At 38.8% G+C, this 23616-nt stretch overlaps 1 protein-coding gene and 1 non-coding gene across 3 annotated transcripts in view; one reads left to right on the top strand and one right to left on the bottom strand.

Moving 5' to 3' along the window:
* Positions 1-23616, top strand: part of TESK2 (testis associated actin remodelling kinase 2) — a 143060-nt gene that overhangs the window by 28862 nt on the left and 90582 nt on the right. Inside the window, exon 2 of one of the 2 annotated variants that reach the window (XM_055401508.2) lies at positions 6334-6645. The exons of the other annotated variant lie outside the window; for it this stretch is intronic. Within the exon in view, the coding sequence (XP_055257483.1) occupies positions 6424-6645 (222 nt within the window). The 5' untranslated portion in view covers positions 6334-6423. The remainder of the gene's footprint in view (positions 1-6333; positions 6646-23616) is intronic. 2 annotated transcript variants of the gene reach the window in all.
* LOC129541854 (U6 spliceosomal RNA) lies at positions 6060-6167 on the bottom strand. The gene has a single exon (XR_008682912.1). It is a non-coding gene; the product is annotated as a U6 spliceosomal RNA (small nuclear RNA).

Below are 23616 nucleotides of genomic sequence, written 5' to 3'. Positions count from 1 at the left end.
TGTGGGCACATAATTTCCACTTTATGGTCCTTGTGTTTCTTCAAATATAAAATGAACTTTATGGTCTCTATTGGCTATAAAATTTAAACAGTATTGGTCTTATAATGCTAAATTTTTGAACTGGTGATCTGTTGCCACTTCTTTGCAGAAGTTCAGTAGAGGTACTTTAGGAACCTGGATTATTCTTTCTATGAAGACTGGTGAAACTAGCTTAAGCAAAAGTAATTTAAAGATACGGGTATAGCTCATGAAACCTTAAGCAAGGATGCACTTAGGTTTCAGGAATCAGGGACTAGATAGAGCACATTAGGAAAATCAAGAAGTTCTTGCTGTCTCTGTCTTTTCTTCTTTACAAATTGGCCTCAGTCCCTTGGCTTTTTGTGCCTTCAAGGCTGCATGGTAGAAAATGGACATGGACAACATCTCCTGAGTTTACATTGCTTTCATTTCGCAGCCAGACTGAGGCTGGAATATCTTAATTCCAATTCCAAATTGCCGGGAAAGGAAATGTGACTGGTCCATATTGGGTAGAAGGCCACTAGCTTTCGCTCCAGCAGGAGCATAGTGTAAGGATGGTCCTGTGAGCCCTGCCGCTAATTCTCGATGACTGGAGGTTGGTAGAGGTAGTCTGAGTTAGGTATTCATAACATTTACAAGAGCATTTCACTAATTGTAGGATCACAGTGTAGTATTTGGCATAGGACTCTTACAGTTGATCCTTTTTTAAAAGTTTTTTTCAATACTAATTTAATTTTAATTTTATTATTTTATATTGGAATATAGTTGATTAATAATGTTGTATTAGTTATGGGTGTACAGCAAAGTGATTCATTTATACATATACATGTGTGTAATGGTTTTTCAAATTCTTTTCCTGTTTAGGGAATTACAGAGTATTCTGTGCTGTACAGTATGTCCTTATTGGTTATCTTTTAAACATAGCTTTGTGTACATGTCAATCCCAAATTCTCAATCTATCCCTCCCCTCCCCTTTCTCCTCTGATAACCATAAGTTCATTGTCTGAGAGTCTGTTTCTGTTTTGTAAATAAGTTTGTTTATATCATATTTTTTTAGATTATACTTATAAGAGATACCACATGAAATTTGTCTTTTCTGTCTGATTTCACTTAGTATGATACCTTCAGGTCCATCCATGTTGCTGCAAATGGCACTCAGTTCAGTTCGATTCAGTTGCTCAGTCATGTCCGACTCTTTGCAACCCCATGAATTGGAGCACGCCAGGCCTCCCTATCCATCGCCAACTTGCAGAGTCCACCCAAACCCATGTCTATTGAGTCGATGATGCCATCCAACCATCTCATCCTCTGTGGTCCCCTTCTCCTCCTTCCCCGCAATCTTTCCCAGCATCAGGGTCTTTTCCAATGAGTCAACTCTTTGCATCAGGCGGCCAAAGTATTGGAGTTTCCACTTCAACATCAGTCCTTCCAATGAACACCCAGGACTGATCTCCTTTAGGATGGACTGGTTGGATCTCCTTGCAGTGCATGGGACTCTCAAGAGTCTTCCCCAACACCACATTTCAAAAGCATTAATTCAAAGCACTCAGCTTTCTTTATAGCCCAACTGTCACATCCATACATGACCACTGGAAAAACCATAGCCTTGATTAGATGGACCTTTGTTGGCAAAGTAATGTCTCTGCTTTTTAATATGTTGTCTAGTTTGGTCAAAACTATTTCATTCTTTTTAGTTGCTGAGTAATATTCCATTGTGTATGTGTACCACATCTTTATCCATTCATCTGTCAGTGGACATTTAGGTTGCTTCCATGTCTTGGCTATTGTAAATGGCACTGAAATGAACATTAGGTTGCATGTATCCTTTCATACCATGGTTTTCTCAGGTTTGATAAAAATCCCAGGAATGGAATTGTTGGATCATATGGTAGCTGTATTTTTAGTTTCTTGAGGAACCTCCATACTGTTCTGTATAGTGACTGTACAATTTCCACCAACAGTACAGGAGAGTTCCCTTCTTTCTACACACTCTCCTGGTGTGAGGTGAGAGAGAGAGAGAGTTATTTTAAAATTTGTTTATTTTTGACTGTGCTGGGTCTTTGTTGCTGCACAGGTTTTCTCTAGTTGTAGCATGCAGGGTCTGCTCTCTAGTTGCAGTTCAAGGGCTTCTGATTGAGGTGGCTTCACTTGTTGTGGAACATGGGTTCTAGGGCACTTCGGCTTCATTAGTTACAGCGCGTGGACTCAATAGTTGCGGCTCCCAGACTTCAGAACACAGGGTCAGTAGTTGTAGCGAACAGCTTTTAGTTGCTCCACAACATACGGGATCTTCCTAGATCTGGGTTCAAACCCATGTTTCCTGCATTGGCAGGAAGATTCTTTACCATTGAGCTACCAGGGAAGCCTGATATCATGTAGCTTTGATTTGCATTTCTCTAACAAGATTTCATGCAAAGATGGGCTCGATAAAGGACAGAAATGGATTGGACCTAACAGAAGCAGAAGATACTAAGAAGAGGTGGCAAGAATACACAGAAGAACTGTACAAAAAAGATCTTCACGACCAAGATAGTCATGATAACGCGATCACTGACCTAGAGCCAGACATCTTGGAATGTGAAGTCAAGTGGGCCTTAGAAAGCATCACTACGAACAAAGCTAGTGGAAGTGATGGAATTCCAGTTGAGCTATTTCAAGTCTTGAAAGATGATGCTGTGAAAGTGCTGCACTCAATATGCCAGAAGATTTGGAAAACTCAGCAGTGGCCACAGGACTGGAAGAGGTCAGTCTTCATTCCAATCCCAAAGAAAGGCAATGCCAAAGAATGCTCAAACTACCACACAATTCCACTCATCTCACACGCTAGTAAAGTCATGCTCAAAATTCTCCAAGCCAGGCTTCAGCAATATGTGAACCGAGAACTCCCAGATGTTCAAGCAGGTTTTAGAAAAGGCAGAGGCACCAGAGATCAAATTGCCAACATCCGCTGGATCATGGAGAAAGCAAGAGAGTTTCAGAAAACCATCTATTTCTGCTTCATTGACTATGCCAAAGCCTTTGACTGTGTGGATCACAATAAACTGTGGAAAATTCTGAAAGAGATGGGAATCCCAGACCACCTGACCTGCCTCTTGAGAAACCTGTATGCAAGTCAGGAAGCAACAGTCAGAACTGTACATGGAACAACCAACTGGTTCCAAATAGGAAAAGGAGTACATCAAGGCTGTATGTTGTCACCTTGCTTATTTAACTTATATGCAGAGTACATCATGAGGAACGCTGGGCTGGAAGAAGCACAAGCTGGAATCAAGATTGCTGGGAGAAATATCAATAACCTCAGATATGCAGATGACACTACCCTTATGGCAGAAAGTGAAGAGGAACTCAAAAGCCTCTTGAGGAAAGTGAAAGAGGAGAGTGAAAAGGTTGGCTTGAAGCTCAACATTCAGAAAACAAAGATCATGGCATCTGGTCCCATCACTTCATGGGAAATACATGGGAAAACAGGGGAAACAGTGTCAGACTTTATTTTTTTGGGCTCCAAAATCACTGCGGATGCTGATTGCAGCCATGAAATTAAAAGACGCTTACTCCTTGGAAGGAAAGTTATGACCAACCTTGATAGTATATTAAAAAGCAGAGACATTACTTTGCCAACAAAGGTCCGTCTAGTCAAGGCTGTGGTTTTTCCCGTGGTCATGTATGGATGTGAGAGTTGGACTGTGAAGAAAGCTGATCGCCGAAGAATTGATGCTTTTGAACTGTGGTGTTGGAGAAGACTCTTGAGAGTCCCTTGGACTGCAAGGAGATCCAACCAGTCCATTCTAAAGGAGATCAATCCTGGGTGCTCATTGGAAAGACTGATGCTAAAGCTGAAACTCCAATACTTTGGCCACCTCATGCGACGAGTTGACTCACTGGAAAAGACTCTGATGCTGGGAAAGGTTGGGGGCGGGAGGAGAAGGGGACGACAGAGAATGAGATGGCTGGATGGCATCACCGACTCTGTGGACATGAGTTTGAGTGAACTCTGGGAGTTGATGATGGACAGGGAGGCCTGGCGTGCTGTGATTCATGGGGTTGCAGAGAGTCGGACACGACTGAGCAACTGAACTGAACTGGATAAGTAGCAATGTTGAGCATCTTTTCATGTGCTTTTTGGCCATTTGTAGGTCTTTGGAGAAATGTCTGTCTAGATCTTCTGCCCATTTTTTTTTTTTTTATTGAGCTGCATGAGCTGTTGTAAATTTTGGGGATTAATCACTTAGTTATTGCATTGTTGGCCAATATTTTCTCCCATTTTGTAGGTTGTCTTCTTTTATTTTTTTGGTGTCCTTTGCTGTTTAAAAGCTTTTGAATTTAACTTGGTCCCATTTGTTTATTTCCATTATTTTAGGAGACTGATCAAAAAAGTAATTCTGTAATTTATGTCAAGTGTTCTACCTATATTTTCCTCTATGAGTTTTGTAAGTGCTGGGAAAGCTGGACAGCCACATGTAAAAAAATTAAATTAGAACATTCTTTAACACCAAACACAAAACTAAACTCAAATGGATTAATTAAGCCTAAATATAATTGATTCTTGTGGGAAAATGTAGTAGAGACAGACTAAAAAAAAACGTAAGCTTTTGTTTTTATTCTTAGTCAGGTACCAGAATGGTAGAACCTTCTGTAGTCATTTCTGCTAGACTGGGTTGTTTAATCAAGAGTGGCTTTTTAAATTGCCTTTGGATATAGTTTTTTTCTTTTAAAAAATTATATAATTTTAAAATGTAAAATATTTGTCATTCTTGTTTTATATATTTGAACTTGAGCTTTTCAAATGAAGAGAAAATTATGTGAGACTATGAAGGGCATTGGCAAGAGTACAAGTTTTTGAATCAGACAGTCTGGCATGTTAGTTTTATCTCTGTCATTTAGTGACTGTATGATCATTTGACCTCTCTGCAAAATTGCCATTATAATCTTTGTATCATGGGTTACTTGAGAATCAAATGACGTATGTACAACTCTCATACTGTTTCCTAGATAGTATGTGCTCAATAAATGATGGCTATATCATTGTTGTTGTTTTTTTTTCCATGCTGTGTGATGCCATTTGTGTGACATTTTTTTTTTTTTTTTTTTTATTGGAGGCTAACTACTTTACAATATTATATTGGTTGGTTTTGCCATACATTGACATGAATCCGCCCAGGGTGTCCATGTGTTCCCCTTCTTGAACCCCCCTCCCACCTCCCTCCTCCCCATATCCTCCCTCTGGGTCATCCCCGTGCACCAGCCCTGAGCATTCTGTAACATGTGTCGAACCTGGACTGGTGATTCGTTTCACATATGATAGTATACATGTTTCAATGCCATTTTGCCAAGTCATCCCACCCTCACCCTCTCCCACAGAGTCCCAAAGACTGTTCTACACACCTGTTTCTCTTTTGCTGTCTCGTATACAATGTTAAGGTTACCCTCTTTCTGAATTCCATATATATGTGTTAGTATACTGTATTAATGTTTTTCTTTCTGGCTTACATCACTCTGTATAATAGGCTCCAGTTTCATCCACGTCATTAGAACTGATTCAAATGTATTCTTTTTAATGGCTGAGTAATACTCCATTGTGTACATGTACCAAAGCTTTCTTATCCATTTGTCTGAAGACGGACATCTAGGTTGCTTCCATATCCTGGCTATTATAAACAGTGCTGCAATGAACATTGGAGTACATGTGTCTCTTTCAATTCTGGTTTCCTCGGTGTGTATGCCCAGGAGTGCGATTGCTGGATCATATGGCAGTTCTAGTTCCAGTTTTTTGAGGAATCTCCACACTATTCTCTATAGTGGCTGTACTAGTTTGCATTCCCACCAACAGTGTAAGAGGGTTCCCTTTTCTCCACACCCTCTCCAGCATTTATTGCATGGAGACTTTTGGATAGCAGCCATTCTGACTGGTGTGAAATGGTATCTCATTGTGGTTTTGATTTGCATTTCTCTGATGATGAGGGATGTTGAGCATTTTTTCATGTGTTTGTTAGCCATCTGTATGTCTTCTTTGGAGAAATGTCTGTTTAGTTCTTTGGCCCATTAAAAATATGGAACGCTTCATGAATTTGTGTGTCATCCTTGCTCAGGGGCCATGCTAATCTCTGTATTGTTCCAATTTTATTTAGTATATGTACTGCCGAAGTGAGCACTATATCATTGTTTTTTGAAGGTAAAGGCATAAAGTGTTTTTTAGATCTGAAAACCAGTAACTAGAATATAAGAGAGGCAATACTTTTACATTAATAGTTTACTGTATGCATGTGTTTAATTTTTATTAATGGTTTTAATGAAATATTATTTTGGTCTCTTGTTTAGTGTCAAGCCAGAAGAGAAGAAAAACTCAACAAAAACTCATTATGTATGGAATTCATTCTTAAAAGAAGAAAAAAGTGATTATTGAAGACTATGGATCGGAGCAAACGGAATTCAATTGCAGGATTTCCTCCACGTGTGGAGCGTCTTGAGGATTTTGAAGGAGGTGGTGGAGGGGATGGGAACATGACCCAGGTGGGAAGAATTTGGCCCTCCTCATATCGAGCTCTTATAAGTGCCTTTTCCAGACTGACACGTTTAGATGACTTCACCTGTGAAAAAATAGGGTCTGGCTTCTTCTCTGAAGTGTTCAAGGTGAGTGATGCCAGTTTTTCTCATATTGTCTTGTTGAGGGTCAGTTTCACTGCAGAGTTCCCAGCTGTGTTTCATTAGGATGTAGGCTTTGCCTTGTCAGGGTACTGTGGATCTTGAGTAGTATTGTAAACTCCTCTTGAGCTATCTATTAACTTGTCAGATATTTTATTTATTTTAATTATAAACATAATCCATACTGTTCAAAAATTAAAATAACATAGGAGCGTCTTCCACTCCTCCAGAATTTTTCATCATCCAAAATGGAAACTTTGTACGCATTAAAAAAAAAACTCCCTTTAGTACCCTTCAGTTCAGTTCAGTTCAGTCACTCAGTCGTGTCCGACTCTTTGCAACCCCATGAATCACAGCACGCCAGGCCTCCCTGTCCATCACCAACTCCCAGAGTTCACTCAAACTCATGTCCATTGAGTCGGTGATGCCATCCAGCCATCTCATTCTCTGTCGTCCCCTTCTCCTCCCGCCCCCAATCCCTCCCACCATCAGAATCTTTTCCAGTGAGTCAGCTCTTCGCATGAGGTAGCCAAAATATTGGAGTTTCAGCTTTAGCGTCAGTCCTTCCAATGAACACCCGGGATTGATCTCCTTTAGAATGGACTGGTTGGATCTCCTTGCAGTCCAAGGGACTCTCAAGAGTCTTCTCCAACACCACAGTTCAAAAGCATCAATTCTTCAGCGATCAGCTTTCTTCACAGTCCAACTCTCACATTCATACATGACCACGGGAAAAACCGTAGCCTTGACTAGACGGACCTTTGTTGGCAAAGTAACGTCTCTGCTTTTTAATATGCTGTCTAGTTGGTCATAACTTTCCTTCCAAGGAGTAAGCGTCTTTTAATTTCATTAGCCCATGTTAATATCTGTTCTACTTTGTTTCTATGAATATGTCTATCCTAAGAACCTCATATGCTGCTGCTGCTGAGTCACTTCAGTCGTGTCCGACTCTGTGTGACCCCATAAACAGAAGCCCACCAGGGTCCCCCGTCCCTGGGATTCTCCAGGCAAGAACACTGGAGTGGGTTGCCATTTCCTTCTCCAGTGTGTGAAAGTGAGAAGTGAAAGTGAAGTCGCTCAGTCGTGTCCGACCCTTAGCGACCCCAGGGACTGCAGCCTACCAGGCTCCTCCATCCATGGGATTTTCAGGCAAGAGTACTGGAGTGGCTTGCCATTGCCTTCTCCGAGGAACCTCATATAATGGAATTATAATATTTGTCCTTTTGTGCCTGGAGTTCCCTTGTCATCCAGTGGTTAGGACTTGGTGCTGTCACTGCCGGGCCTGTGTTTTATCTGTGGTTGGGTAACTGAGAACCCACCAGGCCTGTGGTGTGGCCAAAAAAAAAAAATTTTTTTTCATTCAATATTTATTTATTTGCCTGCATCGGGTCTTAGTTGCTTCAGTCAGGATCTTTCTTTGAGGTGCATAGACTCTCTAGTTGTGTCGTTTGGGCTCCAGAGCATGTTGGTTCATTAGCTGAGGAGAGCATGCTTAATTGCTTCACATTGTGTGGGATCTTTCCTTTCTTAAGTAATTTTTGTTAATTTTATTTTCTTAGGATATAATTAATCTTACTTGAATTTTCAGATTTGTGGGCATAAATACTGTATGTAATTGATGTGGCACAGGTTTTTTTGTTTCCACAATAGCTGTATTTTCCTTCTTCCATATTAATAGATCTTTTAGTTGGACACACTGATGCCATTTCCTGTTGCTGCTGTTGCTAAGTCGCTTCAGTCATGTCCAACTCTGTGCGACCCCGTAGACGGCAGCCCACCAGGCTCCACCATCCCTGGGATTCTCCAGGCAAGAATTCTGGAGTGGGTTGCCATGTCCTTCTCCAATGCATGAAAGTAAAAAGTGAAAGTGAAGTCGCTCAGTCATGTCTGACTCTTAGCGACCCCATAGACTGCAGCCTACCAGCCTCCTCTGTCCCTGGGATTTTCCAGGCAAGAGTACTGGAGTGGGGTGCCATTGCCTTCTCCAGATGCCATTTCCTAGCTTTCCTTATAGTTAGGTTTAACTGTATGAGCAGTTCTGTCCAATAGGGTGTGAGCAGGATTGTCGTATGGGAGCTTTTGGAAATCTTCCTTTGCCACTTATATCCGTTTTTCCTTCATATTTGCTGTTGTACATTTTTGATCATAGTGTGACCCTACAAATGGGGGCCATCTGTGGCGGAGCAGCAAGACAGAACCTGCATCTTCCATGCCTACATGGAAGAGAGCTGCCTGGTTCTGTACTATCTCCTGGGTCTCTTCGTGAGAAAAAAATCTTAAGACTTTTAAAATTTGGTCCTTTGTTTGCAGCCAAGTGTAATTTGTACCATATCAATATCTGCCTCCTTCCTCTAATATGGTTTATTTGTGTCTTCTCTTTTAAAAATAAAACAACACAAATTTATTTTAGGTTTCTTCTCAAAGGATTTGCTTAAAAAAAAAACAAGAATTGAGTAATTGGGAATTCCCTGGAGATCCAATGGTTAGGACTCGGTGTTTTCACTACCAAGGTCTGGGTTCAACCTCTGGTCGGGGAACTAAGATACCATAAGCCACATGATGTGGGCAAAAAAGGGGGAAAAAAAGAAGAGCTATCGTTTATTGATAAACTGAAGGCTTAAGAAATATAGAATTCTGGGACCTGTGGGGATAACTATGAAGTCTCATTGGTCCTGCCTTTGCACTTGTACCTGTCCCAGGGAAGTTTGTCTCTGTTTCCACACCTGTTGATAACTCCAGCCTGGGCAGAACCTGGCAGTCAGATTATTACCTTTGATTCTGCTGATTCTCTTCTGTTTGTGTTATGGTTTACTATTTTCTACTTATATCTCTATTACTTTCTTTCGTTTACTTTCTTATTAAATCTAGTGATGTTTTGTTCTTTTTGTAGCTTTTTGAATTTTATTCTTATCTCAGTTTTTCCCGGTGTTTATTATTTTCTCATATATACACTTAAGCTTTAAATTTTCCTTTAGACTTGGCCATATCACAGGTTTTCAGTGTGCTCTCATCATTTCTAAATGTAGTATGGTTTGATTTTGTTTTGATTTGAGAATTATTTAAGTGAAATTTTAAAATTTCTATATGGTGAATTTTCTTTTGGCTAATTGATATTTAATTTCTAATTTTAGTGCATCATGATCACAGAAAATGGCTTATATGAAGTCTGTCTTTGGAGTATAATTTATTTTTTAAAATATTTATTCATTTGGCTGTGTTGGCTCTTTCTTTTTAATTATTTCATGTATTTATTTTTTTGGTTGCTCTGGCTCTGTTGCTGCCTGTGGGCTTCTTCTAGTTACGACCAGCAGGGGCTACTCCTCTGTTGTGGTGCACAGGCTTCTTACTGTGGTGGCTTCTCTCGTTGTGGAGCTCAGACTCTACACATGGTCTTCAGTGGTTGTGGCTTGAAGTCCCTAGGGCTCGTGGGCTCAGGAGTTGTGGTGCATGGGCTTAGTTGCTCCACAGCATGTAGAATCTTCCTGGACTAGGGATCAAACTCATGTTTCCTGCATTGGCAGGCAGATTCTTATCCACTGCACCAGGGAAGTCCTGTGTTGGGTCTTAATTGCATTATGCAGGATCTTTCTTTGCAGTGCAGAGACTCTTGAGTTGTGGCACAAGAGCTCAGTGGTTGTGGTCTACAGGGGCTTAGTTGATCCTCGGCATGTGGAATCTTGGTTCTGAGACCAGGGATTGCACCTGCGTCCTTGCGTTGCAAGGCACTTTCTTTCTTTTTTCTTTTTTGTTTATTTATTTATTTTTGGCCATGTAGGGTCTTCATTGCTGCAGGCAGGGTTTCTCCAGTTGCAGTGTGCGGGCTTCTCTGTGTAGTGGCTTCTCTTGTTTCGGCTCAGGGACTCTAGAGCAGTTGGGCTCAGTAGTGGCAGCTTGCAAGGTCTAGAGGTCAGGCTCATTGGTTGTGGCACAAGGATCTACCTGCCCTGTGTCATGTGGAATCTTCCTGGACCAGGGATTGAACCCATGTGCAAGGCGAATTCTTAACCACTGAACCACCAGGGATGTCCAACAAGGCAGATTCTTAACCACTGTACCATCAAGGAAGCCTCTGGAATATAATTTAGATTTTGTTTTGGTATAGTACAAGGTCAGATTTTTTTGAATGCCACAAATATATTTGAAACAAATATGAATTTCTGTTTTGTTTGATTGCATAAAGTTCTGTGTACCTGTATTAGATTAGGCTTTTGTATTGTTATTCAAATGTTATATGACCTTATTTATTATAGTCTAATCTGTCCGGGAGTTGGTGATGGACAGGGAGGCCTGGCGTGCTGTGATTCATGGGGTCGCGGAGAGTCGGACACGACTGAGCGACTGAACTGAACTGAACTGAACTGAATCTGTTTCTTTGAAAAAGTCTATTAATATTTCCTAAAGTGTTTATAGATTCTCCTTGTGTTTCTGTCAGTGTGGTTATTTTGTTTATAGTCCATTTTGTGAAGTATATATTAATAGAAATTCATGTTTACTATTGGATTGTATGCTCTAGATAGATTATATATTTTATAGATGCTAGTTTTCTATTTTTGTCCCACTTTATGCTGTTAGCTTTGGTTTCTGCTTTATCTGATATCAATATTATGTACCTTCTTCACTGTATGCATTTATCTGTTTTTTTTTTATTATTTCCCCAGTATGTCTTTTTCCATCTCTATTTTTATTCTGTCTGTGATAGTACCTTTTTTATGTGTGTCCTGTGAAATAGTTTTATATTTAATTTTTTTGATCCAAAATTAAATTTGCCCATAAAGAGACAGAGAAATTGTAATCTGTTTATATTTATTGTTATTACTTCTATCTTTACACTGAATAAACTCTTAACTGATATTTAATAAGTATAGAATTTAGGACAGTATTTTCTTCAGCACTTTGAAATTATTCTTTCCTTTTTTCTTCTTTTTTTAATTCACCTCTGCTATTGCTAAGTTAGTTGTTAGTCTGGTTGTTACCCTTTTTAGTTAATCAGCCTTTTCTTTCTTTTTAGAATTATTTTTTCTTGTTTGTTCAGTTTTGATTATATTGGTCTCGGAGCTGATTTATTTTTATTCTGCTTAGAATGTGGTTTACTCCTTCATTTTAAGAACTCATGTGTCTTAAATTCTAGAAAATTCCTGGACATTTTATCTTTTAAAATTCTGCTCTTTTCTTTGGCCTCTTAAGGTCCCATTACATGCATATTGGATTGTCTCTGCTATCTTTCATGTCTCTTAGTTTTTCTCTCATGTTTTTTTTTCTTTGCCTTTTTGTGCTAGTTTTTTTAGAGGGGAGTGTGGTGGTGATTTTCAGCCTATTTTCCTATTTACTTTCCTTTCATTTGGGGTCTACTCTATTATTGAAACTGCCTTTGAGATTTTTTAATTTCAGTTGCTATGTTTTTCTTTTCTAGACTTTCTCTCTTTTTTTGGCTTTTTTCTTTTAGATTTTATTAAGATACAGTTGGCATATAACAGTGTATTAATTTTCAGTGTACAGTGTGATTTCATATGAATATATATTGTGAAATGATTACCATAGTAGGTTTAGTTAACGTCCATCATGTCATGTATTTGCAGATTCATTTTTTCTTGTGATGAGAGTTTTGTAGACTTTCTGTTTGTTTTTCTTAAGTGCACTTCTTTTGTTTCAAATATCCTGTTCCTGCTTTTCTTTGAACATCTAATTTTGTGTAATTTTAATTGAATTGATTTTAAAAATCACGTAGTATAAACTTAAAAAGGTGTAAAAGGTTATTCAGTGAAAAATCATTTGCTTTTTCTGCCCCTCAGTTTTCTTCTCTCTAGGTAACTGGTATTCAGTGCTTTCTTATGTGTCCTTCCAGAGATATTTTTTGTGCTTATGTAAGCAAATACATGTATGTCTGTATGTGTATGTGTGTGTGCATGTTTATATCTCAATTATCTATTATTTACCTACTTACTTACCTACTCCATGGTAGAGGCAGTGTAAGTTCGATGAGGGCAGGTTTCTTTTTTAAATCTCTTTTGATCTCTGCACTGCTGTATCCTGAGTGCTTAGAATTCTACGTGGCATATAGTACTCATTCTTCTATAAGTATCTTAGTTTTGTAGAACTTCTTTTTATGTGTGCTATGAATTATATTTTCTAAGATTGTAGTGCTTTTAAAGCTAGTTTTTAACAATTTTTTCTATGTAGAAATAGTTCAGTTTGTTTTTTATTGTCTGCTGTTTCATTTATTATTTAAAAAATCTCTCTATACTCCTGTGTTATAAATAACATTATATTTTTTTTCTTATCACTTTTATGGTATTACTACTTATGTTTAAATGTTTGATCTATCTGGAATTTGTTTTTTAAGATGTCTACTCAGTTGTACCAGCAACATTTAATGTATATTTAATATTTTTCTCACTGATTGGAAGTGTCACCTTTATTCAATCCTGAATTTTCCTCAGTATGTATTTTGGTGTCTTTCCAGACTTTATTCTGTTGCATTGGCCTGTCTACCATAGTACACTGTTATAATAATTTAATCATTTCAACTTTATTTTAATATCTGATTAGTCTAGTCTTCATCATTATTATTCCTTTTCAGAATTTTCTTGGCAATTCTTCTTTATTTTTATTGTGAGTTTTAAAATGAGTTTGTCGGTTTCTAAAAATATCCTATTACCCTTTTATTGAGATTTGAGTAAATTTATAGATTAATTTAGAGAATTATTATCTTTATGATAGTGAGTTTTTATATAAGCATATGGCATACCTTTTCCTCTGTTCAAGTATTTTGTGTCTCTTTATAGACATTAAAATTTTTTAAAAAATTCCACATTTCTTCTGATGTTGGATATTCATTTTTTTCTGTTGCAATTGTAAATGTCAGTTGCACTTCTGTTATATCTTCTGTTTGTTGTTTGCTTGTGAAGACTACTAATTTTTACACATTAGTCTTTGATGCATCCAGTGTGCTGAGTTTTTTTTTAATGTTTGCAATAGATTTTCAGTTGATTCACTTTGATTTTCCAGATATATAGTCGTATCTGTGAATGATGATAAATTTATTTCCCATTTTTTATCTCACTTTTTCTCAATAAACAGCATTGACTAATACTTCCTAAAGTGTTAAATAATAGTGGTATTTGACATCTTTGTCTTTGTTCCTGACTTTAATGGGAATACCTGTAGTGTTTCCTAATTAAACATGATATGATTTGGGGGCTGAAGTAGATATTTCTTTTTCTATTCGATCTTCGAAATTGTAATAAAAAAACCTCCTATTAAGAACCTCAAGCTGGGATCAAGATTGCCAAGAGAAATATCAATAACCTCAGATATGCAGATGACACCACGCTTATGGCAGAAAGTGAAGAGGAACTCAAAAGCCTCTTGATGAAAGTGAAAGAGGAGAGTGAAAAGGTTGGCTTGAAGCTCAACATTCAGAAAACAAAGATCATGGCATCTGGTCCCATCACTTCATGGGAAATAGATGGGGAAACAGTGACAGACTTTATTTTTTGGGGCTCCAAAATCACTGCAGATGCTGATTGCAGCCATGAAATTAAAAGACGCTTACTCCTTGGAAGGAAAGTTATGACCAACCTAGATAGCATATTAAAAAGTAGAGACATTACTTTGCCAACCAAGGTCCATCTAGTCAAGGCTATGGTTTTTCCAGTGGTCATGTTTGGATATGAGAGTTGGACTGTGAAGAAAGCTGATCACTGAAAAATTGATGCTTTTGAACTGTGGTGTTGGAGAAGACTCTTGAGAGTCCCTTGGACTACAAGGAGATCCAACCAGTCCATTCTAAAGGAGATCAATCCTGGGTGTTCATTGGAAGGGCTGATGCTAAAGCTGAAACTGCAATACTTGGCCACCTCATGCGAAGAGTTGACTCACTGGAAAAGACTGATGCTGGGAGGGATTGCGGGGGGAGGAGAAGGGGACAACAGAGAATGAGATGGTTGGATGGCATCACCGACTCAATGGACATGAGTTTGAGTGAACTCTGGGAGTTGGTGATGGACAGGGAGGCCTGGTGTGCTGTGATTCATGGGGTTGCAAAATCTTTTCAAAATCTCTAGCATGATGGTTAATTTTATATGTTGACTTAACTGGGACAGATGGTGCCTAGATATTTGGTCAGATTTTATTCTGAGTATGTCTGTGAGGGTACATTTTAAATAAGATTATCATTTGAATCAGTAGACTTAGTAAAGCAGATTGCCATCCCTAATGTGGATGGTAGTTACTCAGTCGTGTCCAACTCTACGACCCCATGAACTGTGTAGCCTGCTAATTCTCCAGGCAAGAAAACTGGAGTGGGTTGCCACTCCCCTCTCCAGGGGATCTTCCTGACGCAGAGATTGAACCCTGGTCTCCTGCATTGCAGGCAGATTCTTTACCACCTGAGCAATCATTTAAAGTCCCAAAAAGAACGAAAAGGGTGACCTTCCTGTGATGAGGGAATTCCTACCTGACTACTTTAGGTGATATATCTGTATTTCCCTGCCTTTGGATTGAAACTGAAATACTGCCTCTTCTTAGGCCTTGGGCTTGCTATCTTCACTCATCTCACATGCTGGTAATGTAATGCTCAAAATTCTCCAAGCCAGGCTTCAACAGTGTGTGAACGGTGAACTTCCAATGTTCAAGCTGGATTTAGAAAAGGCAGAGGAACCAGAGATCATCAAATTGCCAACATCCGTTGGATCATCAGAAAAGCAAGAGAGTTCCAGAAAAACATTTACTTGTACTTTATTGATTATGCCAAAGCCTTTGACTGTGTGGATCACAATAAACTGTGGAAAATTCTGAAAGAGATGGGAATACAAGACCACCTGACCTGCCCTTTGAGAAATCTGTATGCAGCTTAGGAAGCAACAGTTAGAACTGGACATGGAACAACAGATTGGTTGCAAATTGGGAAAGGAGTTCGTCAAGGCTGTACATTGTCACCCTGCTTATTTAACTTATACGAGAGTACATCATGAGAAACGCTGGGCTGGAAGAAGCACAAATTGGAATCAAGATTGCTGGGAGAAGTATCAATAACCTCATATATACAGATGACACCACCCTTATGGCAGAAAGTGAAGAAGGACTCAAGAGCCTCTTGATGAAAGTGAAAGAGGAGAGTGAAAAGGTTGGCTTGAAGCTCAACATTCAGAAAAGTAAGATCATGGCATCTGGTCCCATCACTTCATTGCAAATAGATGGGGAAACAGTGGAACAGTGGCTGACTTTATTTTTCTGGGCTCCAAAATCACTGCAGATGGTGATTGCAGCCATGAAATTAAAAGACGCTTCCTCCTTGGAAGGAAAGTTATGACCAGCCTAGACAGCATATTAAAAAGCAGAGACATTACTTTGTCAACAGAGTTCCATCTAGTCAAAGCTATGGTTTTTCCAATGGTCATTTATGGATGTGAGAGTTGGACTGTGAAGAAAGCTGATTGCCAAAGAATTGATGCTTTTGAACTGTGGTGTTGGAGAAGACTCTTTAGAGTCCCTTGGCCAGCAAGGAGATCCAACCAGTCCATCCTAAAGGAGATCAGTCCTGGGTGTTCACTGGAAGGACTGATGCTGAAGCTGAAATGCCAATACTTTGGCCACCTGATGTGAAGAACTGAGTCAGTTGAAAAGACCCAGATGCTGAAAAAGATTGAGGGCAGGAGGGAAGGGGATGACAGAGGATGAGATGGTTGGATGGCGTCACCGACTCAATGGGTATGGGTTTGAGTAAACTCTGGGAGTTGGTGATGGACAGGGAGGCCTGGTGTGCTGTATCCATGGGTCACAAAGAGTTGGACACGACTGAGCAACTGAACTGAACTGCCATGTTTTGTACTGGAACTTATCCCATTGGTTCTTCTGGTTCTCAGGGCTTCAGACTCAGACAGAAATTACACCATTGGCTTTCCTGGGTCTCTGTGTTACCAACTGCAGATCTTGGAACTTATCAGGGTCTATAACTGTTGAACCAATTCCTTGTGATAAATCTTTTTGTCTCTGTATATATCCTGTTGGTTCTGTTTCTCTGAAGAAGTGTATTACATATGATGATGCGTGTATTTTTGTCTTTTGTTGTCAGTAAAGTGAATTATATTTGTAGTCTAATAGTAAACTATCTTTGCATTCCTGGTATATTAGTCTTTAATGAGCTGCTAACTTCTTTTTGCTGAGGTGTTTATATCCCAATATTTATGAGAATAGGCTGTGTTTTTCTCTTTCATGCTTCTGTTTTTAGGTTTTGTTAGGAATGTTATGCTTGGTTCATAAAAATAATTTGGAAGTTTTTTCCCCTATGCTTTGGAACAATTGAAATATTACTGGAATAATTTACTCCTTGAGTATTTGATTGAATTCCTCTGTCAAATCTTGGCCAAGTACTTTGAAAATTTTTTCTGTCCTTCTAGTTTAATTGATCTGTATAAATTTTTGTTTCTTCTGAGTCAATTTCAGTAATTATATTTTACTAAAAAATTATTGTTGAGATTTCCCTGCTAGTCCAATGGTTAAGAATCTGCCTGCCAGTGTAGGGGACACAGGTTTGATCTCTGATCTGGGAAGATCCCACATGCCTCAGAGCAGCTAAGCCCGTGCATCATAACTACGGAGCCCACCTGCTGCAACTGCTAAAGCCTGTTCCCCAAGAGCTCACGCTCTGCAACAAGTGGAGCCACCGCAATGAGAAGCCTGTGCACTGCCATGAAGAGTAGCCCCTCCTTGCTGCAGCTGAAGAAAGCCTGTGCACAGCAATGAAGACCCAGTGCCACCAAAAATAAATAAAAATTTGAAAAAGAGAATGTTATTATTATAGGTTTTCTAGTAGATTTGCATAGAGATAAGTAAATTTTGACCACTAAACTTTTTTGTTTTTAGTCCCTTTCAGATTAGTTACAAGTTTTAGGGTGTGGATATCTCACTATTTGGTCTTTTGACCTGCTGGTATTTCATTTTTTCTGTGATTTATAATTTTATATTGAGAGCCTGTATTCAGGGAGATAGGTTTTACCTTGCAGTTTTGTAGGTTGTGGATGTGTTTTAATATACAGGTCTGACATTGCTTCTGCTGGATTCATTTAGGTTCTGGATCTGAACCTAAAGGATTTATTTTAATTTCTTGGGTCAGGCTTCTGTATACTGGTATAGTACAAATCTCAATGCTGAGCCTGATTTCATAGTTGGCCCTTTTCCCTCATTTAAGGCAATAGGGTCCAGCATTATCCTACTGTGAATGCCTGTTACTGAATAGGAGAAAGCTTGTTAATGGAAGAAAGCTAGTTAAAAGGGGGAAAAGTGGAAGCAGTGACAGATTTTATTTTCTTGAATTCCAATATTACTGTGATCGGTGACTGTAGCCATGAAATTAAAAGATACTGCTCCTTGGAAGGAAAACTATGACAAACTTAGCATATTAGAAAGAATGTTGCCTATGAAAGTTTGTATAATCAAAGGTATGGTTTTTCTAGTAGTCATGTATGGATATTTGAATTGGACTATAAAAAAGGCTGAACTCGGACCAGTTGATGCTTTCAAATTTTGGTGCTAGAGAAGACTCTTGAGAGTGCCCTGGACTGTAAGAAGATCAAACCAGTCAATCGTAAAGGAAATCAACCCTGAATATTCATTGGAAGGACTGATGCTGAAGTCCCAATACTTTGGCCCCCTGATGCCTGCTGAGTCAACTCATTGGAAAAGAACCTGATGCTGGGAAAGACTGAAGGCCAAAGGAGAAGGCAGTGGCAGAGGATGAGATAGATAGCATCACAGACTCAATAGACATAAATTTCAACAAACACTGGTAGATAGTGGAGGAAAGAGGACCTTGTTGTGCTGCAGTCCGTGGGGTCACAAAAAGTCGGACATGACTTAGCAACTGAACAGCAACAAAAAAGTTAAATGTATTTTATGGTATTTTAGAAAGTTATTAGTTTAATTTTATGATGAAAACATCATTGGGAAAGAGACGAATAAATATCTTTATTTTTTCTCACATGTAGTATTCTGATACAGGGTTTTGGACCAATCTTGCCTGCCTCTTGCATTGGTAAATAAGTTTATTGGAACACATCTACACTTATTTGGTAATGTATGGTTCTATGGCTGCTTTTGTGCTACAGTGACAGAGTTCAGTAGTTACAACAGGGACTATATAACTTCAAAGCCCAAGATACTTATTGTATGTCCTTTTACAGAAAATGTTTTCCAACCTCTGGTCTGGTCTAATAGCTCTGTAGTGCACAGCTAGGTGATAGTTTTTATCTTTGATTACAAAGTACAGATGATTACAGAGCTTTAAAGGTCAGGTTAAATGAAAAAATGTATCAGTAGCAATAAAAGAAAATATTTAACTTCTGGTGTGGGAGGTTTGAATTATGCTGCTAGCTTAAGGACTTTTAGTTGCCTTAGATAGCAAAAGAAAACTGGCTGATGGATGACTTCATATTAAAGAATGTTAACTTTTTGGTTTTTTTTGGCTGCACCACGTGGCATGTGGGATCTTAGTTTCCTGACCAGGGATCAAGCCTGTGCCCCCTTCAGCAGAAGCGTGGAGCCCTGACCATTGGACCGCCAGGGAAGTCCCAAGAATGTGGATTTATGCAGCTTATTTATATTCCTTTAAAATAGTTCAGCTTTAGGAGTTAGGACCCTCTGGTCATTCCTCCTTAAGAATAGATTTTAATTGTAATAATCTGTTCAATTTAGTTCTGAAGGCTGTCTTTAGATACTAAGACTACTAGGCTATATTTTATGAAGGATAGAAAGCCATGACTATCAAACCTCATTGTATTTATTGTATACTTTATGGTTTAGTAGTCAGAGAAGGTGATGGCAACCCACTCCGGTATTCTTGCCTGGAAAATCCCATGGACAGAGGAGCCTGGTAGGCTGTAGTCCACGGGGTCGCTAAGGTTCGGACATGACTGTGTGACTTCACTTTCACTTTTCACTTTCATACATTGGAGAAGGAAATGGCAACCCACTCCAGTGTTCTTGCTTGGAGAATCCCAGGGACGGGGGAACTTGGTGGGCTGCCGTCTATGGGGTCGCGCAGAGTTGGACACGACTGAAGTGACTTAGCAGCAGCAGCAGTCCCATGAATTACAATTAGATAATTTGTCGTTTTCCTTATTTTTGGCCACAACATGTGGCATGTGGGATTTTCCCCAACCAGGGATTGAACCCAGGCCTACCGCATTAGAAGTGTGGATGCCACTGGACCACCAGGAAGTCCGGAAATAATTAAGACTGATGAACTAGGGCAGTTGTTCTCAACTGGGGTCAGTTTTGCCTTCCTGAGAAATATTTAGCAGTGTCTGGAGGTACTGTCACAACTGGGCAGGGGTACTGCTGGCATCCAGTGGGTAGAGGATACTACTAACAGTTCCACAGTGCACAGGGTGGCTGTCCACCACCAAAAACTGTCTGGCCCAAAATGTTAATAGTGCTGAGGTTATAAAGCCCTGACCTAAAAGCACTAGAAAAGATATATAAAACATCTCTTACTGAAATTAGAAAAAATACCCTTTTAGAAGCAAAGTAGGTTGGATTTATACTTAAAACCATTTGTGAGCTTCAGAGAGTTCCTTTGACTGTTAATCTTCTTCTTTTAAAAATACTATAAAACAGATTAATTTCAGTTGTTTCTAAGAAAATGACTTAGATATTTTGGATGTGAGTGAAATCTGTTTAGGGAAGAACTGAGGTATGTGTAAATAGAGGTGACATGAGTGTTTGTATGTACATTTGTAAAGAGAAAAGAATGTAAAACCAAATGGCACAATAGCTCCAGTCTCTCACCTCTGGTAAGTGGAAAATCTATTCAGCTCCAGTGTAGCAGTGGCTGACAACCTTTTCAGTTTCACATTAAGAGTGTTTCTGTTGGGCTACAGTAGAAGGCTCTTGATTTCTTCTTATACTAGTCCTTGTTTTGTTTGGAAATATAATTGGAAGGAGGATTTGTAGGCTGATGACTTTTCCAGTCTCTTGAGATAACTAAAGTACCCCCATGAGATAATTCTGTATTTTAGTGTGTATTGTGAAACCTATAAAACCTGGAATCCTATTCCAGATCAAAGTATGAGGGTACTTTTTTTTTCTTTTTAATAAGCACTTTACTGAGAAATAGTTCAGGTAATATAAAATTCTCCTTTTCAAAATACATAATTCAGTGGGTTTTAGTATATTTACATGGCTGTACATCTCTCACCATTAATTTAAAAATATTTTTATCATTCTAAACAGAAATCCTGTACTTATAGTCACTGTCCATTCCTCCCTTCCCCCATCTCCAGGCAAACACTGTTCTACTTCATGTCTCTATAGACTTGCCTATTCTGGACGTTTCATATAAATGGAATCATACAATATGTGACTTTTATGACTGACTTCTTTTATTTAGCATAGTGTTTTCAGCATTGATCCATGTTATAGTATGTATTTACATTTCATTCCTTTTTATAGCCCAATAATGTTCCAGTATATGGAATACCACATTTTGTCTATATAGTCATTTGTTGATAGACATTAGGATTATTTCCCTCTTTTGGCTATTGTGAATAGTGCAGCTATGAACATTTGTATACAAGTATTTGTTTGAGTACTTGTTTTTAATTCTTTTGCTGTATATCTAGAAGTGGAATTTCTGGGTCATATAGTAATTTCATTTTACTTTTTGAGGTACTGAGGTTCTCCACAGTGGCTGTTTCATTTTACATGCCTGCAGGCAATGTGTAAGGGTTCCAGTTTCTCTACATCTCACCAACACTTACTGTTCGTTTATTATTTAAAATTTTTTTATTATTACAGCCATCCTAGTGGGTGTGAAGTAGTATCTCGTGAGCTTTTTTTTTTTTGAGATAATAATTGATTTACAGTATTATATTAGTTTCAGGTGTACCACATAGAGAGTCACAATTTTTACAGATTATAGTCCATGGTCGATCCCTGGGTTGGAAAGATCCCCTGGAGAAGGAAATAGCAACCCACTCCAGTATTCTTGCCTGGAGAATCCCATGGACGGAGGAGCTTGGTGGGCTACAGTCCACGGGGTCGCAAAGAGTTGGACACGACTAAGTGACTTACGATACAATATAGTTATTATAAAAATTGGCTCTATTCCCTGTGCTATAGGTGATGTGCTTGTAGTTTATTTTATACATAGCTATTGTACCTCTTAATCCCCTGCCCCTATTTTGCCCCTTTTCTTTGCTCCATTGGTAGTCACTCGCTTGTTCGCTATATCTGTGTTTGTTTTGCTATTTTCGTATGTTATATTCACTAGTTTTTTTTTTTTTTTTAGATGCCACAAGTAAATGATAAAATATAGTATGTCTTTTTCTCTCTGGCTTATTTCACTAAGCATGATACTAAGCGAGTATTTTTGTGCATGGTGTGAGGGAGTATTCTAGTTTTATTGATTTACACATAGCAGTCCAGCTTTCCTAACACCAGTTGCTGAAGAGATTGTCTTTAATCTGTTGCATATTCTTTATTTTCTTTATTTTTTAAACTTGGGTTGTTTTTGTTGAGTTGTAGTTCTTTATGTAGTGTCTTTGATGCACAAAAGTTCTTAATTTTGTTGAGATTCAATTTATAGCTTTCCTTTCCTTGTTTGTGCTTATGATGTCGTATCCATGAAATTGTTGCCAAATGCAATGTCGTGAAGATTTCCCCTAATGTTTTCTTCCAATAGTTCTGTGATTTCAGTTCTTAACTTTTGGTGCTATTGTAAGTGGAATTGTCTTCTTTTCTTTCTTCTCTTCCTTTCTTTCTGTGTTCCTCCCTAGGTCTTAAAAAAAAGGAATGTTTTATTAAAACAAAAGTTATTACAGGGAAAGGGGGTTTTAAAAGAAAACTAAGAGTGATGTTTCACTTGGGAGGATTTTTATACTCAAGCAATGAGGACCCTTTCTTTAACTTCAGGAGTGTAAGTGTTGGAAGGAGGCAGTGGCTGAGATCAAACTGAGAATGTCAGTGTCAGGCAAAAGTCAGTTGGTGTCTTACAGAGTGACAGCAAGGGATACTGTAGGGAAAAACACAGGCAGAGCAGCAACCTTTTTGCCTCCTCTAGAAGAGAACTTTATGTGCTATAAGGATAATGCTCCAGCTACCTTGGGTTCAAAGTCCTAAGGTTCTCGGTCTTTGTTTCTAGCAGTTTTGTTGTAGGAAAATTATGTTCTTAATTTCATTTTCAGATTGCTTATTGCTAGTGTCAAAAACGGGCTTCGCTGGTAGTTCAGATGATAAAGAATCCGCCTGCAGTGCGGGAGACCTGGGTTCGATCTCTGGGTTGGGAAGATCCCCTGGAGGAGGGCATGGGCAACCCACTCCAGTGGGTTGCCTAGAGAATCCTCTTGGACCAAGGAGTCTGGTGGGCTACCATCCATGGGGTTGCAAAGAGTCTGACACACGACTGAGCAACTATGGATGCACACAGCACACTATAGAAAACAATTGATTTTTATATATTTATCTTGTATCCTATAACCTTGCTGAACTCTTCTATTAATTCTAATAGTTTTTGTAGTTTTTTTTAGAATTTTCTATACATAAGATCATGTTGCCTGATCAATATAAATCTTGATTTTATTGATCTATTGAGAATCTCCGAACATTCCTTTAGAAGATTGATTGAATTTCTTCTATATCACATTTTCTTGTAACTAATAAAGTACCTAAAATATGTCTTCCCACATTGCAAGAGGTGTGGCTCCTTGTTTTTAATCCCTCTATACCGAATACTCTGGAGAAGGCAATGGCAACCCACTCCAGTACTCTTGCCTGGAAAAGTCCATGGATGGAGGAGCCTGGTGGGCTGCAGTCCATGGGGTCGCTAAGAGTCGGACACAACTGAAGTGACGCAGCAGCAGCAGCAGCATACCGAATACTTTGTCATTTTGGGACTAGGTTATATTCTGAAGACATTATTGATAATGATGTCAATCTTGAGAGAGTAGTATTCATAGTGCACTG

Source organism: Moschus berezovskii, chromosome 4 (assembly GCF_049115385.1).
Source record: "Moschus berezovskii isolate FMDL1 chromosome 4, NW_MosBer_1.0, whole genome shotgun sequence".
NCBI classification, from domain to species: Eukaryota; Metazoa; Chordata; class Mammalia; order Artiodactyla; family Moschidae; genus Moschus; species Moschus berezovskii.
This window is presented reverse-complemented; position numbering and strand designations above follow the sequence as displayed.